Consider the following 23,479-nt stretch of genomic DNA (forward strand, 5'->3'; position numbering starts at 1 on the left):
TAAGTATTAGTTAATAATGATATCTTTTGGTTAGTAAAACGGCAAATAGTGAAAATGACTCACCGCATACATTAAACATTGACGTGTACGAAAGAGAAAGTAAAACACCAAACATTTCTTGGTCCTATAATATTAATTTACCGCTTCTCTTTTTAGTGATTGCAATATTCAATTATTTTGGCGCCTTTTAGAGAATAAAAGTAGTACTTTAGAATGTTTATATAAAATCATTCGTCCATAATAAACAATTTTGTTTCATTCCATCTTACAACTTTCCAATCTTCGATCGGCTGCATAACAAGTAAAAATGGACAGCCAATTGCATTGATATTAAAAAATAATTCAAAATTCATATTTGAAATCAATACCAACCATTAATAATTTACATCATAGAATTTTCTGTAATGATCTGAAAAGCTAATGGCCTTATATCCAAATACATAGTGAGAATGTTATAAAATATTTCTGAATTATTAAACCAATAATATCATTTTATTGACATTTTCAAAGGTAATCTCAACCGCATATCGTCACTGTTCTGGCAGAAGACACTAATTCGAAAAAATTACATATTGAGTTAGTTATACCAAAATGTTCCTTATTTAAAACTTTACCGTCTGGAAAACTTCTTAATAAATAGACAGTCTTTATTATAAAGTCACCCTTTTTATGATTACTTAATAAACTCAAATGATAGACCATTTCAAACATTTTAACAACTTCAAAGTCAAATTACTCAAAACTAGTATTCTCCAGTTAGTGTGTTCTGCCAGAACAGTGACGATATGGACTCAAGTAACTAGAATCAAACAGGAATATTCCGATTAGCCCACAAACTGCAAGCATGGTGCTAAGAAAACCGCAGACCATGGGATGGTCTGATCATTTACTTTGTCAAGCTATACTATCAATGACATATTGATATGTGGACCGAAAAGGTTTAAACACATCACACGATCTCGTATAATCATTAAGTCAAGTCACTAGCGGGCATTCTTTTAGTGAAGAATTGACATTCCCTTTGCTGGATAGTAATGTCGAATAAATGGTAAATTAATATAAAAAAATAGTCATACGCTGTCATAACTAATAATTAATACTCAACATACAGTTGAACGTCAAAAATTGAATTTTTATGATACATACACTATTTATGTAATTAATATTTGTACTATAGACATAGGACCATTACGCTCTCTGGCACATCAAAGACAATAATAATTATTACCATTCTGGATAGATAGGATCATTTAACATAATATTTGTAACAAATAGGGATGACAACACGTATTTTTAAATTTCAGAATATGATACATATTTGGATAAAGGAATCCATATTTTTATGTATAAAAATATAGAGACCAACCTTATCACTTCATACTACAAAATTCATTGAATTTTGTAATAATTATTATTAAATGTTCGTTTCAATTTGTACCTAGTGAACATCTCACTATAAAACATGCAGTGAACGAACGGCAATTGAAAATAACAAGACAATATTTAAAAATATTTAATGATTATAAGTTTCACTTTTAAGCATAAATAATTGTCATATTAAGAACCTCTTTCCCTATACATATTTAATGATATATTTTCTTTGCCATATTGTAAACCTAACTTAACAGTAGTAAAAATTGCATATACACCAGCGTATTTTTATTTAATAATTAATTCATTAACTTTATGGACCGATAAAACCAAATAAATATGAATATTTAACACAATAGTTAGTTATGTCAGATTTAATATAATGTTCCATATGAGTAGATTCGTGCATATTCAATTTATAAGTTTTCTATGTTCCGAGAAAATATACAAAATGGACTGCAATATACATTCAAAGATCAAGAAGTGACATATTCTTTAAAGAAATGAGATAAGAGGAAAATATTCAACTTAAATAAGATGCATTGATTTCTGAACCCAAGAATGTAAGGGTTATCTTACACGAGCAGCTAAAACGCCGCAGTTCACCTACTAATGACCGCACCATCAAATAGAACTATTAGTTTATAATAAGTTAAACTGTTCACAGAAACGTTTTAACGGTCGCGAAAGGAGTCATCATCGGAACGCATCAGGAGGCGTCATTATCTCTAGCAGGAAAAAGGTGAATTAAACTACAAAAAGCGATTGTCTCACCGCACCAGTTATGTGCATTGCGCACAATATGAATACCGTATGCATTGCGTCACTGGTAATTAGTCGCAGTGGTTGTAACTATTCTGCACTCAAAACGTTCGACAATGAAAAGTTTATTGCTGCGTTTTGACGGTCACAATATGTAGTTTGTATTATTTAGGCGCGGACGGTAGTGAGTGAACCGCAGCATTTTTCCTGCTAGTGTAGAATGGCCCTAAGTATCATACATGTCGAACGTAGCTTTATCAATTTGTTACCTGTTCCTGTCACTGTTTTCATTTGATATTCATTTATTTAACAATAAATATTGGAACATGATAGACTACTGAGCTCATTTAAAAATGCTGCGTGGTATCTTCGGACCAGTTAATGACACAATTGGGGTGGAGATGAAAATTTGGCTACCTTCGATGACTGGGTCATGACAGACAAGTCACCCATCACAAAAAATATGTACATATATTTGGGAAACAGGAAGGTAAATGAATGTCTAGTCAACCTCGTATAAAATGGAAAGATTAAATTTGAAGACCGTGGAATTCTAAAACTAGAAGGAAGCAGCTTTGGATAGACCTGGAAGCAGTTGATTGAAGAGGCAATGACACATATAGGGTTGTACCACCAGGAAGAAGAAGAAAGAAAATGTCAAGATATAACCAGGTATGAATATCAAATAACGGTGGATACATTTTTAAATGAGATATTTTTGTTATTTGACATATCTTATGACACTTTCACTCTCGGGTTCAAAATTAATGATCAATTTTAACTTACAGTAATTGCGTAGGTATACATTTAAGAAAAACAAAACTTTGAAGTCAATGATCTTGGTTTTGTTATAACTATCAACATACGTATTCTCTTATAGTGTGTATGTAGTGTTTTGTACATATTATAATCGGATTATGTAACTTTTATTATCTACATATTATTCTTTGAGGTATTAAGCAGGTGTCGAGCATTGCGTTGAATCAATTATTGCCAAAGGAGTAGAATGTTATCGTAAAAAATCTATTTTATATTGTTATTATTAAGATGAATATCAATACTATCCAAATGTTCGGCGTCTGCAAGACGTTAATATAGTAACCATCCATTTGTAATGACACACTAAACTTAGTGATGTTGACTTCTTCTTCAACCTCCTACTAACCAGATGAATATTATTGTTGGAAAAATAGCTAATAAGCAATCCTCGTAGAAAATCATTAATATACATTGGTACGACAACATGTTCATTGCAAATCGTGAACTATGCACGTGTCACAGAAGTTTGAAACTGTTGAATAAAATCATACGCAATTTGTTACTTTATCTTGTTGTTTTTATTACATTTTTATCGTCTTCGAAGAAATTCAATATTAATTAATTTGCATTGTGGGGTTACTGCGAAAAGTTGGTAAGTCTCGAAATCATGTTTTAGAGTAATTATTGCGATTTGAAGTTTGACATGCCCTCTAAAATCAGGAATAATGCTAGTTTCTTTGTACTTTATGTGCAAGTTCTATATATCGGATGACCTTGATTTTTTTTCTAGCATGCATAGTTATATATAGACACATAATCCGTTTAATTATCAATTAATTATCAAATTATCAACTTACCAACTTTTTTCAGCAAATATTTTTTTGCAATGTGTTGTCCATAAAATTTCTCGGGCCGGTCTGAGGCCATCGATCTGGTCACCCACAAGTTACACATTTATTAGAATACGGGTTTAGCGCATTCTCAACCGGAAGAATTAATAATAAGTCACCATTTCCGTTCATTCGATGGTTTTAAATTAAGATAGTTTGTGAATCAATAACTTTGATAATAATAACATTATAAACACGATTTAAAAGACAATAAATTGTATATTGAGTTACGTGGTAATTTTGTATCAAAACTGAAATAGTACATTAAATTCAATGTCTCTTATAAAATACTTAATGACTATACAGATAGCAGATGTTTAGATAACCAGAGGAATGAATAATTTCATTAGCTATCTCAAAATATATATTATTTTATTCTTGACGTTTACATATTGTTATCTGCTTTAAGGGTAATGAATCACTTTGGATAAATTTTTGATAACTTACAGTGAAACAGCCTTATGGAATATTAGCCCTATGAATTATACAATATGTATGAAAAAATAATGCTTTTAATGTTTTACGATATTGGAAAATGTTTGACGACAGTAATATTTTACATGGAATAAGGAGATAAGTGCACTATTACCTATTTGGTGTTTCAAGTTATCTAAAAAAAATGTTGATGCACATAGAAATAAAATAGATACAATCTCAAATATGCCAAACGTAATAGAAATATAATATATGTATGAAAATAAAACTCATTTTGAGTTTTGAAATGGTAAAATAATATTGAATTTTTCCACAATATTAAGCATAAAATCGGTAAGAAATTGAGGAGCCGTGTAGAATAGAGGCCTAAATAAAATTTGGGCGATATACTGTGATAATGTTTTTAAAATTCTCGATTCCTTATTTTTGTTGATACTACTAGTAATCACAATGTACGCATACATGTCTTATGTATCTGTGGGTGAAATGAAAAGCGAGATAATTATTGTGAAAATGGAGAAATACTTTAAATATACAAAATTAAACCGAAGCCTCTATGTATTTTGGCTTTAGATACTAAAAAGTATTGATTTTTGACTCTCCTTTTGCACACAGTCTCATTCATTGTTATGCTTCAAAACAGGCTGTTTTTTTTTATAAAACTATTCAGATGAGGCAAAACGTCATAAATTTTAATGACTGTATCCTAGAAGATCCACGATTCAGAATTGTTTTAAAAAAATATTTTCATACGCCAGGATACTGTTTTTGCTTCTCTGGTGATATATAAAAAACAGCATTAAAATAGTGTTACAAACGTGTTTTTCACAAAACTATAGTTTAGCTATTTAGCAAATTCTCTTCTACCCACCTCCTCAATTAAATGAAAAGTGCTGTGGCACAGATCTCAACGATTTCTGAACATTCCAAAACGGTATATTACAATAATCTGTTTTAGGACACACGATAATGGTTGAGGCATTTGTGTATCTAAATTTTATGTTTAAGGAAATTTGCCATAATGTTATAAAGGAAGACCAAACTGCAATATCATTAATGTTGCCTGTGTTTGTTTATGATGAGACTTCACTCAAACCGATCAATTTTTCAATTATTATCTGTTCATACCAATATTGATTGTTGAAAAACCAATACTTCACCCACCACAGAAATTTGTTAAACTTATTTTTTCATATAGGTTTCTCCACAAATCAAAAGAATGAAACTGAAATATTGTATTCCCCATCGCACTAATAGTTATTTTTATTGCTTTCTGAAAGAATGAAGGAATGAGACCGATATCTGTCAATTCACAATAACTTTTTTTTATACGTGTAAAATAGTTTGTAAGCATGTTCTTTTATAATAAATTTAAAGACATTATTAAAACATGTCCATTTTAGAAATAAAGAGGATTTTAAATTATTAATTTATCAAAATATGACAAACTGAATCCAATAAAATTCTCATAACCCAAACCCAACCTGATATAACACAATTGAGATGTTGAGGATTAAATGTGACATATAATTAACATATAAGTTAAAAACAGTTTTCCCAACACCTCATAGCTGTTTATACAAGGGGTCCTCGTTATCCGAGGGTAATTGGGACCGAAATAATCCGCTCAAAACGGGGACCAACATTACTTAGTAAATGGATTTAATTGGGACACGTTTAGAAAAGAAAAAGACACGTGAGCAAGACAGAAATAGTGCAGGAGTGTGGGATTGAAAGTGACAGTAGACGACTGTGCGCTATTGCGCTTGTGTTTTTTTTGTATTTCCCTGCAAATTCGTAACTGCGTGGACTCGGATAACGAATACTCAAATAATGAGGACCGCCTATATGTGAAACTGGATTCAAACATGTAACTGCTTTGTATATAAGATAATATAATCATTTTACTTTCAATACATGGTCAATAAATGTTATTATTATAATTTTAAATTTTTGACTTGACCTGTCCTCCTTCAAACACCAAAAAACATTAATAAAAAAAATGAAATATCAATATTATTTCATGGATTAGTAGTAAATGGTCATTCGATAATGAAACTTGAATTACAGAATGTTGAAAGCAGTTACGTGGAATTTAATTTTGAAGTCAATTTACTCAACATGGTCACTGGTGTACTTCTATTCATTCAATCCTCAGCATCTTAACTAGTAGTAGGTTAGGTTAGGTTAGGATGTGTTGTTTTGAATATTAATATTTTGAAAATAATATAAGACTATTATAATATTATCTAACGGGGCGTTTTACGTGGGCGAAGTCGCGCGAAGCATTGTGCGGCACACGCAACTCAACCGTGTGTGAAAATGTTCATAAACAGTCTTTTTTTGGTTGTACGTTTATACGTTTGAGTTGCGCCCGCCGCTCATTGCTTCGCCGAAGTCGCTCACGTAGGATGAGCCGTAAGAATAAATTTAAAAATTTTAATGTAAAGAAACTATATTTACAAATAATTTATAAAGTTATAATATGACCTTTTCTGTTCATTCCTTTTCAAATTCAATGTAAACTATCTTTTTCCTAATGTCCACGTAACAGATAAATTAATTTATATAACAAATAATAAAATACGATGCTGGCTGATTTTTTTTGTCAATCAATCGAATCCTACCAAATGGCTTTGTTAAGTTTTATTTTCTAACGGATTGTTACATGATAATGCGCTGAAAAAAATATATTGTATGAATATGACAGGAGGCAGGCGATAATTAGTTATATGTTTATTTAGCTACAATGCATATCTAGTTTTGTACAGATCAAAATCGTTTCAATCGCAATATCTCGTAAGCCTTTCTTATATGGAAACTGTTGCCACGTTGTATATATTTTATTTCCACGATACGTGTGTTACATTTACTGATAATATAATAATGTAACACAAAAGTTATATTTTATATAGAAGAAAATCTTCATAGTAATTGTAGCCAACCAATGCTAGTATCGACAACATATTATTATTAAAGCAGTCAGCAGAGAAGTGGTGTAAACCTAAAAATATCAAATTGAATTAGATTTCTTTGAAATTAAGTTATATATACCCAGTTTTCACTGTAACTAGAGATATTGATAAAATATACACTTTTTGTAACATACTTGATACTGACTTACACGACTTCACAACATTTTTAGTGTGGTTAAATTGGTAGCCAGAAAAAATATTATTTTGTATGTTGCCACATTGATAGTTGGCAGTGTTATAAATTCTTGTTATGTACGACATACTGTTGTTTGTCAGTTCTCCACCCATTCATGATAAATTCATGATTCAGGATTTATCTTGACAATATATATCTGCACATTTAAGTTTCTGAAATTTCCTGAATTTAAAATTTTGTTGAAGTTCTAACGGTTTATAATAGTGTCATGTAGGCAAAGCAAAATAACTTGCGGCTTATTTAGTAGTTAGTCTTTTTATCTTCTAACTTCAATTTAATATATTAAGGCATCAACTGTACTTTCCAAACTACATTTGTGAGTTATGTAACTTCTCTACTGACCGGCTAAATTAGTGCATTATTCTTACATAACACAATAACACTGTTCCAATATAACACTTAACTCCAAAATCATTCATAATTGTGATAAAAACGATACTGTGTATTCTGTGTTTGTTAATTAGATAACTCCTTCGAGCTGTTATTTATCGTGACAAGTACATTACACAACCTCGGCTGAACCACCACAAGTTTGAATGAAGAGTTCAAACTACACTGCCGTACTAAGCACAGAGGCCGTAACTGACGTATTTAGGTATTTTCATGTTTTTAGATATTTGGATTCTGCAGAGTTTTTGTATAAGATCGGTGAATAAATCCAAGCCGTAACTGCTATAGTTACGGAGAAATCAAGGGTTTTAATAGCCGTATCTACGGAGTTTGAGACATAAACTCGATAAATACTAAGCGATTTGGTTGTAACTCTCATTTACTAAGGCATATTAGCCGTATCTGACATATATATGGCTAATATCAATACATAATAATAATGATAATAATAAAATCAATCAAATTTTCAAGGTATGTAAACAAATCTTAAACCAAAATTAACTATTATAGGCAAATAAAATAAATAAAAAGTTCCCCAGTATTAGCAGGAAAAGTAAAATAATATGAAAGATCAGATCTCCCACTTGCCTAAAATGCAGATACGGCCTCTGTGCTTAGTACGGCAGTACAGGTATCAACTGAAATGATTCACCTTTTATATACCCAACCATTTTGCAAAAACAAAACAGTGTTATTGGGTGTTATGGAGTTAAGTATTTAGAATAGACCTCCATAAGAACATAAACATTTATAATATTATATAATCGCTGGTGGAAGGCCATTATGATTGAATCATAACACATTTATTTGTACTTTTTCCGCAGATTGTTATCAGGTGTTGATTTTTAAAACCGGTGTTGATTTCAAAAATAATATAATCTTTTTAGAGCAAAATTTATTACTTAAGTCTAATGAATGGCAAGAAATAGTTGAAGCACTGTAGGATAAAATTAATTCTCATTTGACAATCTACAAGAATTGTGTAAGACTTGAAAATGCAACATGTCCAGTGGACGTTTTTCATGAAACAGATGAGACTTTCGCTTCATAAAAAGTTCTAACTTCACATAAATATGCGTACCTATTTTTCACAATCTGAATGTTCAAGGTTTTAATAATTCCTGGACCCATTGCTATATTTTAACAGCCAAAAGATGTTAATTTCTTCATGGGGGCCTCCAAACATGTCAGTGCCGCATACCTCGACACACCTAAAACTGCCTCTAAACACGTTTGTTTTATACACGAAATAGTCTCATATGTTTGCCAGGTGTTTACCAATGGTGTATCTATAATTATGTTTATACACATATAATAATGCCAATATAATTAAAAGGTAAAACTAATTAAGTGCAACAATCTATCAATGGATGGACTTAATGAGTTTTACTTTTGATATGACGATAGATACATGTATTTCCAAAATGTATCTCAACAAAATAAATTAATAGCGAGTGACCGAAATGATGATAGCAAAATAATGAAAAAAGAAAAAAATAAAACACAGATGTATTAAAAAGCTTCTTTATGGTAAATGATTAAATTAAATAAATATTAAAACAACGTAAAAACAAATCACAAACTAAAACTTACAATTAAATAATAAAAATAAATATATTTGTTTTGTGAAATGTCGGATATTGAATATCTGATGAAACCTGAAACAGGCGGCACTGTAAATTTTATTTTTTCCCCAATGCTTAATTACATGTGGAGTATTTTTTAATTTAATTTGATCAATGGTATATATTTTACAATAACATTGATTCCAGTGTCACATTACATAAACGAATTATTTGAAAAAAATCGGAAAATAACATTTTTGTAAAAATCTCTTTTTTAAATCAACAATAATGACTATTTTTTATTTATGTTGGGAGTTTTATTTTAACATTCCAAATATGAAAATGTTAAATGTGATGGAAGTTGTCATCTAAAAAAAAGCTAAGCTCTATTCAGTTGGAAGCATCGAAGGATTCTTTATTTAAAAATATCATAAATATAAAACGGTGGCGGACTAAGAAGGATCGGCACCCAGGTTCGGTATTTTTTTTTTGTGCATAATTTGTTTTATGGAAAATATAATAATATATATTATCAAGACATTCTTCAATTAATACTTTATTTATTATCTAATGAAAGACATTACACATAATTTTCTATATGTATAAAATATATGCTGCAGACGAAATTTTCTTATTCAATATGCAATTTGAATTACGAAATCTTTTTTAAAGATTTGCTACCCACAGCATCTGGTAAATTAAATTACCATTTACGTTTATAAACGGAGCATATGGGGTTCTGCAGAGTAGATGTTATATGGAAAGGCTTTAATACTGGAAATGGTTGTTAGTCATTTACCTAATCCAATGGATCAAACACACGTTGAAAAAGATCACTATTTTAACTTTGCCAGATGCGGCATTCAGACATGCACTATAATTTACCCATATTTATTGTAAGTAAATATATATAAATAATTTCATAACATTGAATTACTGCTACCTTTCTATCGATGTGGCATCCAGAGTGAACCGACCCTCCCCTAATCCGCTGCCGAATACAAAACAAAACTGTCTTTTTGTAACACGTAGCATTGTTGTTCACGAGAAACAACTACAATAACAACGGGCAAACAATTAAATAAAAGGAATGCAATCTTCATAAGGTGAGTCATCAAAACTTAACAGAAATTGAACATTTTACACATTCATACACAATATAATATTAATAAAACAATAAATATTAACTGAGAAGAGACACTTGTAATGTAATATATTATTATGTATAAAATAAAACACTGGCATATACACAGGTGTATCAAATTTAGTATGTGTAACGATAAACATAATTTACAGGATTTTCACACCGATACAGGTATTCCACGATAGAGTTACAAGCTTAGAGTCTCATACAAAATATTAAAATTTTCCTATTAAAATTAGTGCAGCTAGTGATGCAAAAATCAATCAATGAGAGTTTATTCAGTCAAAATGTAGTTAAGGCCCGGATGTTGAAGAAACCGACTGTCAGAATGGTGGTGACTGACAAGATATAACTGCATCGGTATACGATGATGATTTCCTGGTTGACCATGTCACCAATAGTTTTCAAATGAGCTAATAAGCACACAAACGCTGCATACTTCGATCACGTTTACTGAGATGAGAAATACGATTTGATCCAAGTCGTAATCCAGGGAAAGGGCTGCAGATGTATGGATAGAAAGAGATTCTGTTAGCTAGTAACCACAGTGAGTGGTTCAATGTCCAAGGTGTTGTTGATCTGATACGATAGGTCCAGTACTACAGGAAGACTTAGTGAAATAGGAAGACTCTCCAAGAAAGAAAGATAAAAAAAGATTCTGCGAACTTCATTTATGTTTGGAGACGTTTTGTCAGTCGAATCTGGACGTGAGACACAGGCAGAAAAACTTTATAATATGATTTTTTTCCTATAACTGAATTTTGAAAATCCTTTTAATGTGTTCATTCAGTCGTACATACTGAATCCGAGTCACGGTATATCAAATAAACTGCGTTGCTATAATATTGCACCATTCAATGGATAAATAATAATTAATATTGAAACGATTCAATAATAGCAACACGATTTTATATCTGTCAATAAATTTAACAGCTTGCTCTAAATGATAAAATTATAATAGCGTTACAATGTATGTGGTCATTCTGACAATAAACGGTAAGACATATTACATTATTTTCTTGTAATAGGTATCGGGTTATTTATAAACTAGGGTTTTTTTTAATTATCCTTAAACATAACAAGAGTAAAAGAAATTTCAAAAATTACTATCTAAATATTATTTATTATTATACAACATCTCTTGCCATTTTTCTGTTGTAAAATGGACATTTTTATGGACACTATTTTATAATATAATTCGTTACAATTTTCGACTTACCACTTTTTGTCAGAACATGTTGTCAATGATAATGTTTCACAAACGATGATAACAAAAAAATAAATAATAAGATTAACTAATTACAATATTTACAATAAAACTAATAAAGACTTCACCATTTTGTAAACTCCACCTTTTCTCTTATCTACGCGTAAACTCAAAATAAATACAATGTCCCCTTAGCGAATAACTCAAATTTAAAAAAAAATGTCAATTGTCAAGTCTATTATTACCTCTAAACGTAACTAGCTTACATCGGCGTATTTAGCTCGTAGGGAAATCCAGTGTAGAAAGATAATAATAGAATTTAATAATATGCTTGTCTCCTTCAAAGACCATTCATTTAATGAATTAGGCATCATGTATAGCATCAAAACTGAGGGAGACGCCGCACATGTAATTTTTTTTATGTGGTATCTTTGTAAATCTCATCAGTGACAAATGGCACACTGGCAAGAATTTTCATTAAAAAATACAGAAAAATAGTGAGGACTGTAGTTTTAAAATTGTCTCAATTTTAGTCATGATATTTTTATACAGATTATAAGTCTCACCAATATAATATACACTATATTCATTCAATTTAACTTACAACTTTTGAAAGAAAAGCAGGAGTGAAATAGAAATACAGCTTATTAGAGAAATAATAAGAATTATTATCAACTGACAAGAACTATAAATTTCGCTGCAATATTAATGATGAAGTAATTGAGGTATTATCAAGTTTTGTCTTGGAATAGGTCATTCGAGAATGAGACCTTATTTACAGAATGTTGAAAACAGTTATGTAGAATTTGTAGTCACATGTTTCACTGGTCCACTTGTATTCCTTCATTACCCAATACCTCAATTAATCTTGTTTGAATTGATATTGTATAGTATAATTTTACTAGCAATAGGAATGATAAAAATATATTACGTACGTCTGTATTTTACTACCATCACTCGTTGTTTCTAGTGTGTTTTAGTCTTATGCCTAGTCCAGACCAAGATATATACATCTACACATAAACGAATGTATATTTTATAAACATTTCTATAAGAAAATTAAAAATACTTTGATATAAATGTTCATGTTTTTTTTTTGGATGGAAAACATTGTTCATATACAGATGTATCTCGATCTGGACTAGGCATGAGAGTAACTGAATAAATAAACAATAAATAATTATATTAATTGTATTGTCTGCATTCCGATTTAATGAAGATTTATAACGCTACCCATGATACCTAATTCAATACAGGAATGGCTATGTTTAAAATTCGAAACGCGGCAACAGTTTCCATAGTAAATATTCACATTTTAACCCATGGATCATCACAGGCCTAATTTTATGTCCTTAAACCTCGATATTATTAATAATTAATTTATTTATTTACTTAGATTAACGTTACATTATTATTAATATTATTATTTATAATATAATATTTATTTTTTCTATCATTTTTATATCCATATATTTTTATTTAAATATAGAAAAAGGGTTAAAGCAGTGTCTCTCGAAATGCGTCGCGCGCCTCATGACTACTAGTCGTATTAAAAAAAATCATAATAATCCACAACGGCAACTATTCAATCAATCGGGCCAAATCAATCTAAATTTAAAATATATATTCAAATGTCACAGCGTTAACATGGGTACCTATAATAATAAAAATTACAAATACACAGCCTAATCAGATATATATATATAGGCATATTCTGAAAATTCATAAACTCTAATATAGTTTTGCAATTTAATAAATAATGTATCCAAATTAAACCTTCTCAAATTCCATAGCTATTATGCATAAAAAATTGTTGTTTTAGAAAATTAATAAAATTGTATAATCACTTCCAAAGGTATCATAGACATTCATATCCTGTGCAAATAATTGCTTCCAAATTTTATTCATATAAAATGACTACGTCAGTATATATTTTAAAACACATTGATAAATATTCATACTAATGCCGCGGTCTCACATGACGATTTTTATTGCTCAACTTTATGTTGAATGTTGAAAATGAAATTGATCGGAAAGATCCTGTTGAACCGATAGTTGTAATCAAGATGGGGTCGAGGGAATTTGTTATTTCGTTAACATCATTTTGTCTGACCACTGTAAAACACTCTGTAATCACATGCAAGTCAAAATAAGTTTGATGTCATAATGCGGGTTGTTATCATCTTGATTACTGTATGTAGGAGACTTGCTTAGTTGACTTGAATAATAAGTCAGTGTTAAATTAACTGAAAATAGAAAGGACTTCAACTTCGTAAAATTTCACTTATAAGTTGATCAATTCAGTTGTATGGTTCCCACTTATCAATTAACTTTCAACTGTCATTCAATATAAAGTTGAATGACAAAAATATGTCACGTGAGAACACAGCATTACCTGTCGAGAGAAATTATTGACATAAGTCAGTCAATTTGGTGTGAGATTGTTCACTCTAATATGTAAGTAAATATTAGATCTGGATTTGTTACACACTATATTAACATACAAAATATGTATCATTTGACAGTTGAGACATTAATATGAATTTTTGTAATGTAAAAATAAAATAGTATCGTCGTTATCTGTCTGTAGATGTATTTACGATATACTGCAGTAGCCATTTTAAAGCATTCTGTCGTGTCTGTAATGGTGGAATGGTCTTGTGAGCAATTTACCGTGTGAATAACATGTCAATTATCATTTAGAGTTAGATACTTTACAAAAACTATCCCTACATTATAATGTGTAAAACAGCATGTTATCAAAGCAACAGACTGCAACATTATCTTTAGGTTTCGAAACATTACAAAATGGAGGCATAACCCGTCGTAGCGCCACCGTTGCGAACAGAGCTGTAAACCAGTAATGAGACAGTAATATTATTATTATGAGAATAAAAACGAATATAAAATGAGGGTGGAGTGTCAGTGTGTGTATCAGACGAGGGGGGGGAGGAGCCTGAATAATCTAACGATGGCCTGCAGCGTGGACGTCCACACCATCCGGAGGGCGGGGGTACGCAGGAAGAGGAAGCGCCATGCAAATAGAACTAAGCCCAGCTGCGCTAGACGATGGTACCAGTACAATCTGAAAGGCAAACACAGAAACAATTTAATTTTAATTTCATAAAGAAAACCATTGTTAATCTATCTATATTATATATAATGTAATACATAATACAAACTTATCTGTTGAATGGCCAAAAATGGAACTACGAACTACCATATGACGCCATTTTGAAAATATCATTCAAATGTCAGATTTTGTCCAGTTACGAGTCTTAATTGGGTAGTTTCCAACAGTGGCTTCCCCATCCCATTCTTCAGATAAGTGTGTAGGTCTGTACAGTCCTACAAACTTATCTAAAGAACGGTCAAAAATGAAACTACGAACTACCCATCCATTTTATAGATAAGTTTGTAGATCTGTATGTTTGTTCCTTCTAAATTTGAATTTTTACCACAAATTAAGATAAAGTTTGCATATTTTGTATTCAATTTTCACTTGATGTTCTTTTGTTAGACTTTTACTGCTGTCAGAATAACTTTTATTTTTATATAATATGCCTTTACATCACCATATTCGATTCACATGGGATCATATGGGCCTCCACAGGGCGGATATAACAGATTTTTGTTTTTACAAGAAATGGACGTTAGCCTCTTGCTCAATCTATTAGGTCCTTATCTGGGTCCAAACGCAAATTGAAAAACATGTAAATTTGCCAGACCCGGGATTCAAATCTTGTTACCCACGACATTATAAGTCGCCACATTTCCAGTCGGCCGTCATGTGGGCACATAATAATAACGTGATACAATATTATTGCATGTCTAGATAGTTACTTTGATATTGAAACAATGTAATTTATACTGTTTTGTTAGGTAAGATAAATGTATATCGTTCACCAAAACGATCATGTCCGAAGTCAGGTACTTCACCTAGTATTTTAAATAAATTATAACTGAGGCTGAGAATTGAATGAATACAAGTGCATCGGTAGTACAGATGGGTAAATTAACTTCTGAGTTAAATAAACGATTATAAATTGTTCATAACTATTTTTAAAATTCAACGTTGCAATTTCTGTCGATTGCAAACTCCAATGGCTTACTCCAATGGAAATTACTACATAATGTAAGATAACAATTAATTAAATGTAGGTATAATGCACATGTTCACTAAAGAATAATTTGAAAAAATGCTATAATCGTGGATATCTTATATACCAAAATATAGCTATGCTCACAATTTTGTATTTTATATTATATATTCATTTTAACACTACAACAGATCATGAGGTCCAATGACAATAGTATTGTGATACAGTGGTGTAGTAGTAGAAGTGAAAAGACTAGGCTTTGAGAAAACCACATAAATATTTTGTGACCTCACTGGGAATTGAATGCGGAGCCCCCGGATCAGAACCCTGTCCCTTACACATTAGACCACGAGGGCCGAGGTACAATAATACTATTTTATGGTAATATGTGATCATAAAAGTAAATGTCAATTTCTAGGATGAGAAACGACGACACATCATAACGTCATATATGTACATCTTTCCCACAAAGTCAACAAACTAAGCTATCAAAGATACACAAAATTCTTCATTTTAATATGTCATACTTTAACCATACATTTTTTTCATACAACCTAACTTTTATGGTCACTATGTGTAAGTTTGAGAATATTTTTTCTAATCCAGAGAAGTATTGATAGAAAGTTACCTGTTAATCTGTGACCTAGCTTTGGGAAGAGAGCTAGGGCTTTCCTTGAAGATGAACCGTCGGATGCCGAGGATGTAGCTCTGTAGATAATTGTCCCAGTCGATGTTGCGTACGTCAAAGTCGAAGCGTAGCCGGTCCTCGGGCGACATGTAGCCACACAGTCGTCGCACATTGTCGTCTCTGAACATCCACTCTTGAGTGGTAAAGTACTCTAAGCAGGTGGCTGCCTTTTCTAAACGGTCTTGTAGTTTCATCATTCTGAAAGAATTAAAATATAATGCTTTTAATAACATAGTACCTATGAAACTGGGAAAAAGGAGTATTTATAGGTTTAAAAAAGGTTATGCAACCTTAGATATGTAGACGATACATTTAGGAAAGCGCCACATTACGTGGATATTCCATTGCGAAAGATGCGCGACGGAAGGCCAACACATTTTATTACATATAATTTGTCATCATCAGGCACATTACGCAGAAGATCGGTTGTCCGTTAGCGGACCGCTCAATTTCGGCGTCTGCTCCGCCCTCCGCGCACTGATCTTCCGTCAGTGACAGTTCGACAACGTCGCATTTGTACGTTACTTAATGCAACTCGGCACATTCGGCGGACAGTCGGCGTCGCTTGCGCAAGTAGCAATAGCTATCACTATCTATATTCTATCGGATCCATTACGTTCACACCGTATAAGCGTTGGCAGTCGACTGATAATCTGCCACGGAATATTGAATGTGGCTGCAATGTTTAGTAACGGATTTACCGCAATGTAATTTCAGTGACGGAACTTCCGTCTAGTGTGGACCTAGCCTTAGGCTCTATCTCTATAGAAGGAGGTTTTCAACATCTTTACAATATGTGAAATTTTATTTAGTTTATATTTTGTTGTAATTAATGATTGATCGGCTAATAAAAATAGGCATATTATTGTAATTTGGAAATGCAATATGATGTAAAAAAGAACATTAATAACCGGATTTCTGCCAATGACGTCTCAAGAGGCGAACTTTTTTGTGAACGGAACACCGCTCATACAAAAATGACGTCTTTGGACGTCCCGCTTTAAACGGGATTTTACTGACGTAAATCAATTATTTTAAACCTACAAATATGTTGAACAGACAATGACATGTAATGGGAATATTGTCAGATATTCAGAGTTCAAACAGAATTCGTTTTATCACTTGAAATGTAAAATTTTTTATTTTTGCAATAAAATTCGTGGCGTGCAAGGTACCGCCATACATACACCTACCGGCAGTCTTCTTCTTCTTTGCCCATATCCGCCCCTTAACTGGAGCATATGGACACCACGCGGCGCCTCCAAGAATCCCTGTCGCTCGCCAGTCTTCTTGCTTCGTTCCAGGTCAAACCAGCATCCCGTAGCTCCGCCGTATACACTCTGTAGATTGTATTTAGCGGCCTTCCAGGACGCCGGAATCCGGTCGGCTTGAAGAACAGGCAAGCCAGGTTAAAGTTCTCTTCTGGCATCCGCAGCACGTGGCCGAGCCAAGTCCAACGTCGCCTCTTCACTTTCAGCGTGATGAGAGGCTGCTTGGTACGTTCTCTTATCTCCTCGTTGCTCCTAAAGTCATACCACCGCACACCCAGTATTCGTCGCAAACATCTATTTTCGAAGCTCAGTATACGGTTGCTCTGAGCCTTCGTAAGGTGCCATGATTCGCTACCGTAAAGCAGCACCGTCAGAATGCAAGCGTCGAATAGGCGGCATTTGGTTTTGACCGAGTACAATCGTGAGTCCCAGACATTTCGCATCGAGTTGAATGTTGCTCCAGCCATTCCCATTCGGATAGCGAGCTCTTTCTGCAAAATGCCATCTCCCGTGATGTGTACTCCCAGGTACTTGAAGCTGTCGACGCTCTCGATGCTCTGTCCGTCGCTAATCAGAGGGAAATCTGGATCAGGACAGGTGCTATTGCACAAGACGTTGGTTTTCTTCGCGTTGATTTTCAAACCAACGCGAGAGGAGTTGTTATGCAACCTGTCGATTGTCTCTTGAATGCCCTCGATTGAGTTGTCGAATAGGACAGCATCATCGGCGTATTCCAGGTCGCATAGCTTCACCGTGGGGGTAACAGGTATGCCTCGGTCGGGTGGTATTGACTTCCGTAGTATGAAGTCAAAGAGGATGATAAAGAGAAACGGTGCAAGGACACAACCCTGTCTGACTCCGGTCGTGACCCCGAACCATTCCGTGACAGTGTCTCCAATTCTGACACAGCATTCGCTATTCTCGTGCAGGCTTTTGATTATGGCAATGATCTTGGGAGGGATCCCGTATGCTCCCAGTATCATCCAGAGGGAGGGGCGGTGCGGACTGTCGAAAGCCTTCTCATAATCCACAAAACAGCAGGCCATCGGACTGTTCAACTCATGGCTCTGCTGGAGAAGACATCGAAGGTTGTGGATTTGGTCTGCACACGCTCGACCAGGTAGAAACCCGGCTTGGTTTTTCCTGAGGGCGTGCATTATTGGGTCCCTTATTCTCATCAAAATGATGTTTGCCAAAATCTTTCCCGGAACACTGAGTAGCGTAATGCCTCGGTAATTGTCGCAGCTTAGAGGGTCACCTTTTTTAAGAAGTGTGATGATTTCACCGTTCACCCAGTCCCTTGGGCAGCGCTCTTCTTCCCACACCTTTGTCATCAGATGAAACATAGGGTGCAGGATTGCGCTCAAGCTGTACTTGAGGAATTCAGGATGAATCCTGTCTCCCCCCGTTGCCTTTCCGTTCTTGAGCCTTTTCACAGCAGATTTTATCTCGGTGTGCGTGGGCGGGCAATCGGAAATGTCGGTCGCTCGGGGAATGTCCAAAAGTAAAGCTTCCGCAGATATGTCAAAGGGATCCAAGGGGGGTGGGCGGTTCAGCACTCCGCAGAAATGATTCTTCCAAATCTTCTTGACGCATTCTGCGTCAGACTCTATTGCTCCACTGGGACCACGAATGGCTCCGGGAGTCGGTGGTCGCCTGCCGCAGACTTCACGGGTGATTCGGAAGAGTTTCCTGGTGTCATTTCTGCTTGCTGCCTCCTCTGCCGCTTCAATTTGCCGGTTCATAAAATTGCGCTTGTCCAACCGCACGGATCGTTTGACTACCCTGTCTTGGGTCTGGTAGTCAGTCCGGCGGTCCTCGGTTCGGTCGGGGTCTCTCTCCTCGTCTCTCAGGGCTTTCAGCCTGGCTCGTTCACCAATTTCAACCCACGTTTCGTCAGACATCCACTTTGGCTGCTCACTCCTTCTGGTACCAAGGACGGTACGAGCCGACGACACAATCGCACTCTTTATGAGGCTCCAGTCCGCCTCAATGAGGTCGGATTCAGATTTGTGCCGCTCGTAGATACGATCTACACTATCTCGTACAGCAGTTTCGAAGTCGGTCCGAATTCTTCGGCGTCGGAGCTTCTCAACGTCAATTCGTTTGCACTTTGGAGGCCTCGCCTGGCGACTGAGTTTTACTCGGATGTTTCCAATAAGTAACTCATGATCGCTATGGATATCGGCGCCTCTGTAAGTACGCACGTCGAGAAGTTCCTTTCGGTGCTTCAAGCTGTATAAGAAGTGGTCAATCTGCGTCCTCGTGCGTCCATCAGGAGACGTCCACGTATATTTGTGAATGTCTTTGTGGGGAAAAACAGTGCCTCCGATTGCAAGCTCGTTCAGAGTGGCGAATTCTACGAGCCGCTCACCATTATCGTTGTGGTCACCGAGGCCGTGTCGTCCCATCACCGTGGGGCCAAGCACCGGGTCTGCTCCTACTCTCGCATTATAATCCCCCATTACAATCACGCGGTCTCTACGGGGGATGGCGGAGACTGCCGCGTGGAGAGAATCGTAAAAAGCATCCTTTGTCTGCGCGTCGGCATCCTCAGTGGGGGCGTAGCACTGAAAGACGGTCAATGAGCTACCAGGCGTCTTGAAGGAGGCACGTATCAGTCTCTCCGAGATTGGTTCCCATTTCACGAGGCAACGGGCCGCTCTCTTTGACATCAACACTGCCACTCCCTGGCGATGGTATTGCTCCTGACCTGAGTAGACAATAGAGTAACCCTCAATCAACTTTCTCCCGGCTCCTTTCCAGCGCACTTCGCTCAGCCCTAGGATGTCCACACCATAGGTGTGCATGATGCGTGTGGCGTGCAGGTCCTTTCCGGGGGTACGCAGGGTGCGAACATTATATGTGTTGTTAGAGAGGATTACTCTACCTGTTTCATTGTCCATTTCCATGCAAGGTCGTCGTTTTACAGAGCCGGTTGTCGTCCGAGGCTGCTGTGTAGGTGTTATGTTAATCTGTTTCGTTTAAGGAGGCAAGGTGATTAGCCCAGCGCTCCCGAGGCCTGAGCCACGAGGGCCCTGAAGGTCGGCTCGACCAGGTTTTTCTGTCGGGGATTTCCTTCCCTTAGCCAGAAGGCCAGTTTTATGGCGCCGGTCACTCGCCCTTCGCCCCCTGCTGTTAGCTACAGCATACGCTGCATTGCCCGGAGGTCGCCACGGGGAGGCCAGCAGATGGGACTTGCTGGCAGTTTGGCATTTCCCAACTTTTGCTATGAACACATCTACTGGCGTCAATGTATCCACTTGGGGCCGACCAGGCAGTAAAAAGGTTAAAACCAATCATGAAAGCTTGGAACACAATAACATTAGGATTTTGGAAACATGTAGACGTTTCATGTGTATGTATTATGATGTCACATTATGTGAACAGGAAAGATTATAACGTATAGAGAAGACAACTTTAAACTCCCTTTATTATAAATTACATGACATTTCCTTGCTTTGAGGTATTTGTCATCAATATTTTTTGTCAGTAAATAGAAAATAAAATTATATAATATATTTACAATCACCAAGCAAAAACATCAGAGTGCTGCCAAGAGACCCTGTTATATTGTTCGCCAGTTTAAACACCTAGTGAAATTTTGAAATGTGCTTAAAAAGTGACAGAGTAACACGACTCTTGCAAAGGTTTATATGTATCTGGTTATGAGTTTTCTCTTTTAATCCAAGCGACGTGTTCTTGTTTCTCGAGAGACGTGGAGCCCGGCACTATAATTTGAGAAAAAATACTTTCCCTATTCCTTACTCTAAAGTCGGAAAAAGATCGTACCACCCCCCGGGTGCGACTGTTTAAAATGATAATTTGTAGTAACTTTCAATACGTAATACGGAAAAATAAACAGGAGTTGTGCAGTTAACATCACTGTTTTCACTTAATAATAAGTCGTATTTTCAATCTTCGCCAACCACCTTAGCAATGAGCTATTACTATGCCGCCCTCTCTTGTCCTCTTACCTAGATGACACTACGTAGTAGGTACGAAGTGAAAACATGTTTTGTGATTTTTCCTAAGTAGTCACCGAAATGGGTTTTATGACTCAACGACTCTAGTGTCCTTTGGTGATGTAATGATTCATACCTTGGTCTCTTTCCAGTTAATTTAGCAACAAAGTCAAGGAAGAGCGCTGGCAATCTGTGCAGGAGGGCATTCTCTATTGTGTACACGACTCGACTCGAACGCACTTCTCCACCAGGCCACCACATTAAATCGCCTGAAAAAATTGTGTACATTTATTATTAAGTATAGATATTTAATATGAATTAACACACAACAAAATATTGTAAAGAAAGACTAACAAGAGGCTAATTTGACTGAATCAAACACAAATACAATATATTAATAAAAGGTTTTGAATGCTCACCAAATGGATGTTTTCTAATATATGTGAAACACAATCCTACAAAGTCCTTCCAAAGGATCGGTTTTTGCTGACCAGTACAGCAATTGTAAACTGTGATGCCATCAGATCTGAAATTTGCAAATTAATTGACATCAAATTACGCCACCAGATTTTCTGTACGATTGTCAGTAATCATAAAATAGTACTGAAGTTCAAAACATTAAAGTACGTACTTGGCTAGTTATATTTTTACTAATAGAAAAAAAATCATCATTTTGGCTTATAAATTATCACCCTAAAACCATTCATATGGCGCGTGTCTCGCAGTTATAGGACACCTTAATGAGGTCACCTGTACCTTGACTGCATGCAACAGTCGTCATGACGCGAGTGCTTGTGGACGGCTCAATGAGGTCACATGTACCTGGAATGCATGCGAGTCCTAACATTCCTTTTGTCTAGTGATTTTTTTGAAGAAAAGTATGGGTATATGTACCTACTTGTGCTTTTTTAGTCACCTTTTTTAGCTTCAAAATCATTAAATATTTAAACAGTAGGGTCAATTTTTTATATAAAAGATTAAATACCTATTTAATCACAATTAGACTTCAAATACATTTAAGAAACACTTTTTAAAAAAATGTTGGTATGGGTATCATTATGAAAAAAGCCTGCTTATATCCGATGAATTACAATATTTTTTATGTATTATAACAATTCAATAAAATATATTCTTCATTAAGCCTAGTCCAGACAAGTGTCGCCATGTTTGTGTGAAAATTTCAACTGTTTCATCGGAAGTGGTACACATGGTATCATGGAATTGATTAAGCCGTGCTAATTTATACGATATGGACAAAGGAAACTGCATTTAATTTTATAGCAATGTTTGTAGTTGTGGACATGACGTGTTCAATTTCAAAAAAATGATTGTGTACATGCACTTGTGTAGAGGTAAAAGATTATAATAAACAATTATGTTATTTGTTTGCGAGCACATGTATATATTGGTCTGGACTAGACAATACATTATAATATTATATAAATTTAACATGTTAATATGGAGAAATTAAAAAGTTAGTATTATTATTGTTGGTTAGAATAACTATGTTATAATCAATAGAGTAGAGTGATGCGCGTGGAGTTGGCGTTCCATTGCTTTTTTTCAAGACAGAGCGTGACACTAAACATTTTCAAACATTCTACATACTCTATCGAATTATGAATCATATAGAACCAAAGTATATTTGCTTGCTAAGATTTTTCATTATACATGTGAAGAAACCTACCAATTACATAATATAATACGCATGAAATGCGACAAGTTCAACTTGAGGCTTGGTGGCGGCGCTCGAGTTGTTAT

At 34.7% G+C, this 23,479-nt stretch overlaps 1 protein-coding gene across 3 annotated transcripts in view; it reads right to left on the bottom strand.

The window, feature by feature from the left end:
* Positions 1-9,298: 9,298 nt before the first annotated feature.
* The window catches only part of LOC147065272 (putative fatty acyl-CoA reductase CG5065), a 179,532-nt gene continuing 165,351 nt past the window's right edge, over positions 9,299-23,479 (bottom strand). For all 3 annotated transcript variants that reach the window (XM_085956404.1, XM_085956402.1, XM_085956403.1), the window contains exons 10-13: positions 22,138-22,244; positions 21,855-21,987; positions 16,423-16,680; positions 9,299-14,779 (exon numbers count right to left, since the gene is read on the bottom strand). In XM_085956404.1, the coding sequence (XP_085812530.1) occupies positions 14,629-14,779; positions 16,423-16,680; positions 21,855-21,987; positions 22,138-22,244 (649 nt within the window). In that variant the 3' untranslated portion in view covers positions 9,299-14,628. The remainder of the gene's footprint in view (positions 14,780-16,422; positions 16,681-21,854; positions 21,988-22,137; positions 22,245-23,479) is intronic.

Source organism: Rhyacophila brunnea, unplaced genomic scaffold (assembly GCF_057557595.1).
Source record: "Rhyacophila brunnea isolate RB1 unplaced genomic scaffold, BYU_Rbru_1.0 scaffold_6, whole genome shotgun sequence".
In the NCBI taxonomy this organism is placed as follows: Eukaryota; Metazoa; Arthropoda; class Insecta; order Trichoptera; family Rhyacophilidae; genus Rhyacophila; species Rhyacophila brunnea.